Genomic DNA, 4920 nt, shown 5'->3' on the forward strand with positions numbered 1-4920 from the left:
GTCTAGAGCCCGCTCGGTGCGCCATGGAGCTCGGGGGCCCCGGGGCGCCGGCGCCGCCGCTGCCGCCGCTGCTGCTGCTGCTGCTGCTGGGGGCCGGCTTCCTGCCCGGTAAGTTTGGGGCGCTAGACAGGCCCCCTTTCGTCCAGCTCACGGCGGCCTTGGATCTCCAGAGCCAGAGAAGGGGAGGCTCCTGGCTGCGGTCCCGAGCTGCGGGTGCGCGCAACGGGGCAGCCGCGGAGGCTCCCCCGCCCCCAGACGCAAAGGCTGCCCTGCGGTGCGGACTGAGCAGGGCACGGAAGGAGTTAATTCGCCCGCAAATGCAGGAGAGGGGTTGGGGGGGCTGCTGTTTTGGGAGCTGGACCCAGAAGCTCCAACTTGGGTAAAGAGAAGCGGGGCCCATCTGTCCCCCTCTTTATCCATTTGGCTACATCTTAAGTCAGACACCCCCATACCTGCTCCTGATTTGGGGGATCAGGGCGATGGCTCCCGCCCTTGACCGCATCCTACCCACAGCTTTCCTGCTGCCCCAGGCTCAGTGGGACAGCCGAAGTCCCAGCCCCCTCTGCCTTCCCCTCCCCCCACCCCAGGGCAGGCACCGTGTTATTCAGAGGTTGGTGGAGGAATTAAACTTCAGGCCTCTCCAGTGCGGAGTGGAGCATACCGTCCTGGTCCAAGGGACCAGGAAGTATAAGGTTGGGTTGGGGAGCTCTGGACTGAGAGTGAAGGGTCCCGTTTGTCTAGGACTGACCGAGGAGTGTTCGTGGGTCCCTCTTAACACCCTGGGTGTGACTTGCCCGCGAGCTGGTGCCCTGTTCTCCCCTGCAGATCCTCTTATGATGCAGTGGCCCTAGTGCAGGTACCCAGAGAGGCAGACCACAGACTGGTCAGTGGGCAGTGCTGGGGCAGAGCGCCTCCCCCAGGGAGGGAGTTGGGGGGAGGGGTCACCCTTGACTCCTGGAAGGCAGTCTGTGTGTCCCTCCAGGAACACAGGGCGCTGGAGTGGTTGTCCGGGCTCTCCATTCCCCACCCCCCTTGGGCCGGCCCCCACAGTGCTGGAGTCCTGTGGCGATCCCCACTGATCCCCACTATAGGTTTTGAGTCTAGTTTTCAGAACTCTGCTCCTAGCTAGAGATTCAGCCCCTCCTTCTGGAAGTCACGTCTGACAAGGAGACTTACCTCCATCAGCACTTACCAGATCAGTTGTCTGTTTTGGGGGAACAGTGCAGGGTGCTTGAGGGGTCTGGAAAGGCTTCCCTGAGGAACTTAAACTTTTACCCCGAGGGTGGGAGGGAAACCGAGGCCAGGAGTAGGTCCGGATGTGCAAATGTCCTGAGGTGGATGGAACTGGAAGGAAGCCAGGGCCAGGTGGGGGGCCAGAGCGGGCAGCCGGGAGGCCCCCCGTCCTCCGCCCCTGAGCCGCCCGCCTCCCTGTGCCCACAGCGAGCAGCCACGTGGAGACCCGGGCCCATGCGGAGGAGCGGCTGCTGAAGAAGCTCTTCTCTGGGTACAACAAGTGGTCCCGGCCCGTGGCCAACATCTCGGATGTGGTTCTCGTCCACTTCGGGCTGTCCATCGCGCAGCTCATTGATGTGGTAGGTGCCGAGGGCGGGAAGTGGGCAGCTCTGAGCCGTGGAGGCTCTGCCTGAGGGCGCCCCTGTGGGGCCCGGAGGGGGCTGGCCTGGCTGGGCGCCCGGAGGGGCAAGGGGCTGCCGTCGGCGCTCCACGCGGGCTGTGTGTGTCCAGCCCCGCCAGCGCCCTGCCCACGCGCCCTTGTGGGGGAGCCCAGAGGAAAGGCAGGCTTCATGCAACCCCACCTGGGGCTTTGCTCCCCGCCCCCCCATAGGAAACCACGGCACCAGACTGTCAGGGCAGGGCAGGGCCGTGACCTTCAAAAGCCAGGAGCAGACGGTGCATTTGGGGGGCGCGGCAGACGCCCGGCGGCCAGGGCCAGGCTGTAGGAGCCTTTGTGGGTTGTGGTGGGGGAGGGGAGGCTTGGGGTGCTCTGGCAACACCTGTGTCCCCTGGTCTAGGCGAGCCCCACCCCCACTGGTCTGGAGTAGGGTGTCCCAGCAATGCGGGTGCAAATATCTTCCAGGTTCGGGACCCAGGAGGCTGCTGGGGGTGCTGGAGGTCCAGCCTCCGAGTGGCCACCGCTCTGGAAGGCTGGGGGCCCATCCTGTGGGGGAGATCTGACAGGGGAGTGGGTTTACTGGGGTGGGGGCCCAAGTGCTTGGGAGGGGAGGCTCCAGTCTGGCCAGGAGGGGCCTCAGGGAGCTTGGCTCACTTCCCACGAGGTCCCAGGCCTGACGTCTCCTGAGTTTGGAGTTTTTGAGAGTTTTCCACACCAGGATCCAGCCGGCTTGGGTTCCAGAGAGGGAGCTGAGATTCATCCAACAGTGGGGGCCTAGATACCCTCAAATGCCTGCCTCCTCCCTGCCAGGATCACCACCCTGAGTCTGCTTGGTGACGGAGGGGCCGCCAGTGCTGGGGCCTTGAGGCGCTGATCCCAGGCTGGTGCTGTGTGTATCCAGGGGCCACCGGTCTTTTCTCCTGTGAAGAGGAAAGGCAGCCTGTCCAGCTTTGTGGGCGGCGTCTGAGGGAGACGCGGTCAGTCCACGCTGTCCTCAGAGCCGTGCAGACTGAGCCGTCCGGTGTCCTGGAGCTGGGCCTCCAATGGCACCTGCAGAGCGCTCCTGGCCGAGGCCCAGCCGGGAGGCGCCGTGGGGGGCACAGGGCCGGTGAAGCTGCTGAGGTCTGCACCCGTGGCTCGGGCCGGTGCTGGGCGCAGGCGGCCCTTGGGTGCTTGCTGCTCAAAGTTCTGAGCTGGGCCGTCCACCTGGGTTCCTCAGGGTGCCACACGGCCTCGGCCTATAGTGCCTGGGAGAGGCTGGGGCCTGGAGCACATCAGCCCCAGCCCTGGTGAGGGCCGGGCCTGGCTGGATGAGAGGGGCTCCCGGGCTCTGCCATGTGCACCAGAGCTGACCCGGGCACGCCTGCACATGTGCGTGTGCTGATGAGTGGCCAGTGGCACATGTCTGGGCCCCTCTCTGCCTGGCCCCTGCAGGGCTCATGCATTTGCTGCAGGGCTGTGTTTGGGGGGAGGGTGCTCATGTGTGTGAGCTCACACCTGCAGGGGAGCCGAGGACCCCCGGGGAGGAAGGAGGCCAGGCCCTTCCACCTTGAAGCTCGTTCTGAGCCTGGGGAGGTCGGGAGCAGGTTGGATGGGGTGCGACGGGAGCAGTCTGTCCACCCGGAGGTCAGGGCAGGGCTGTGAAGGGCCTGGCGTATGGAGCAGGACCGTGTGCTGAGGTCATTATATATTGTGTCCAACACTGATTCCAGGGCCACTCGGGTCACACTTGGATGTGGGGGGGACCTGCTCAGGCAGCTGGGTGGCCTGCCCGGGGTGGTCTGGGGGAGAGCAGGACCAAGGGCAGTGCCTGGGATGGTGGCGACATGGCCCTGTCTCCCTGGACTAGCTGGCTGGGAGCTTGTCCCCTGGGGAGGCAGGTGGGCAGGGGCCCAGGCCTGAGCCTTTGGGCACAAGGCCTCACCCTGACCCTAGTCTGGGCACCAGGCGAAGTTCTGGTTTGATGAGCCTTGGGGTTTCTTTAGTTTCGGCTGTCTTTCCCGCCGGCCCGTGTGTTCCCGGGGCCGGGCAGTTGTAGGGAAAGGTTGGGCCGGTGGGTGGAGAGAGCCGCACTCGGACCCTGCCCCCAGCACTGGTGCCTCTCGGTCTGGCCCCCTGCCCTCGGGACCGGTGGTGCATGCGCTCTGAGGGAGTCCTCCCCACACCTTGGAGGCCAGCGTCCCCGAGTGTGTCCCGAGGGGGCTGGGCGTGCTGTTGGCAGAGGCTGGCGTCAGTGCCCGCCGGGCTCTGTGTGAGGCCCTGGGGCTTCCTGTCCCACGGACCCTGTGTCCCTGCACGGGACCCTGTACCTGGTGCTCTTCAAACGGCTCCGGCACGTGCTGGGGTCTGACTGCTCAGGGGACGGGTCTGGCTTTGCAGCAGAAACCGGCAGATGAGCCCTCCCCGGTCACCAGTAGAGAACAAGGCGGGGTGAGGGCAGCGCAGGGTTGGGGGCCTGGGACTTCTCAGGGTGTGGGGTCCAGCCTCCTCGCCTGAACAAGTGACCCCACTGTGACCTTGAGAGGGAACTGACCAGGTCCCCCGCTCCCTCCTCCCCTGTGCCAGCCCCTCACCTGTCCTTAGGGTGCTGAGGCTCTGGTCCTAAGAGGAGGTTTGTCTGGGGGCCAGCCTGGTGAGCGGGGCGGCCTCGGCAAACCCGGCTCGCTTTAGAGGTAGACGGAGGGGCAGGTGCCTGGTCACCTGGGACACACCTGCCCAAGGCCTGTCGTGAGCAGCTGGGAGGGTGGGCGCACGTTGGCAGGGGCCCTGGAGGGGGGCTGGCCTCCAGGCGCCTGGGGCCCATCTCATACATCTGACCAACCGTGGCTGGGGGAGCACCAGGGCCTGGCCACCCGAGAAGTCAGGCAAGCCTTGTCCCCACTCTCCTTCCGGGAGGATTCAGTGTCCTTGTCCTCACATCTCTAAGTCCCCTCAGACTGACCTTCTGGGGCTTGGTTGCCTCCAGGGACAAGGCACTCACTCTTTCTCAGGTCACTTGTTTCTAATGTTCAGCACAAGCAGGTCTTTATGGAGGAGGAAACTACTCAGGGCCCAGAGAGAGGCAGGCGGGGAGGGAAGAAATAGAGACAGAAGGAGGGAAGGGGGAGGGGACGGAGAGAGACCCTCCAGTCACCCAGGGGAGTTACAGCAACGGCCCTTCTCCACGTCTTAGGATGAGAAGAACCAGATGATGACGACCAACGTGTGGGTGAAGCAGGTGAGTGAGTTGGGGTCCCTCCTCTCCTAGTTCCTACTCCCCCGCCCTTCCCCGCCCCTCCCTTCCCTCCTCT

General features: G+C 65.0%; 1 protein-coding gene across 1 annotated transcript; it reads left to right on the forward strand.

The window, feature by feature from the left end:
* Positions 1-6: 6 nt before the first annotated feature.
* On the forward strand, positions 7-4877 carry LOC115274596 (neuronal acetylcholine receptor subunit alpha-4-like). The gene is made up of 3 exons (XM_029918000.1): positions 7-108; positions 1441-1592; positions 4803-4877. Exons 1-3 carry the CDS (start codon positions 24-26, stop codon positions 4875-4877), a joined length of 312 nt encoding a protein of 103 aa, XP_029773860.1. The 5' UTR covers positions 7-23.
* Positions 4878-4920: the final 43 nt, after the last annotated feature.

The sequence above is a fragment of the Suricata suricatta genome, chromosome 12, assembly GCF_006229205.1.
Source record: "Suricata suricatta isolate VVHF042 chromosome 12, meerkat_22Aug2017_6uvM2_HiC, whole genome shotgun sequence".
Lineage (NCBI taxonomy): Eukaryota > Metazoa > Chordata > Mammalia > Carnivora > Herpestidae > Suricata > Suricata suricatta.

What these genes read in the sequence shown, in the direction of transcription:
- LOC115274596 (XM_029918000.1), top strand. Translation starts at nt 24, where the DNA reads ATGGAGCTCGGGGGCCCCGGGGCGCCGGCGCCGCCGCTGCCGCCGCTG. An exon ending in GGGGGCCGGCTTCCTGCCCG is followed by an intron (nt 109 to 1,440) that starts GTAAGTTTGGGG and finishes CTGTGCCCACAG; the next exon opens with CGAGCAGCCACGTGGAGACC. An exon ending in TCGCGCAGCTCATTGATGTG is followed by an intron (nt 1,593 to 4,802) that starts GTAGGTGCCGAG and finishes TCCACGTCTTAG; the next exon opens with GATGAGAAGAACCAGATGAT.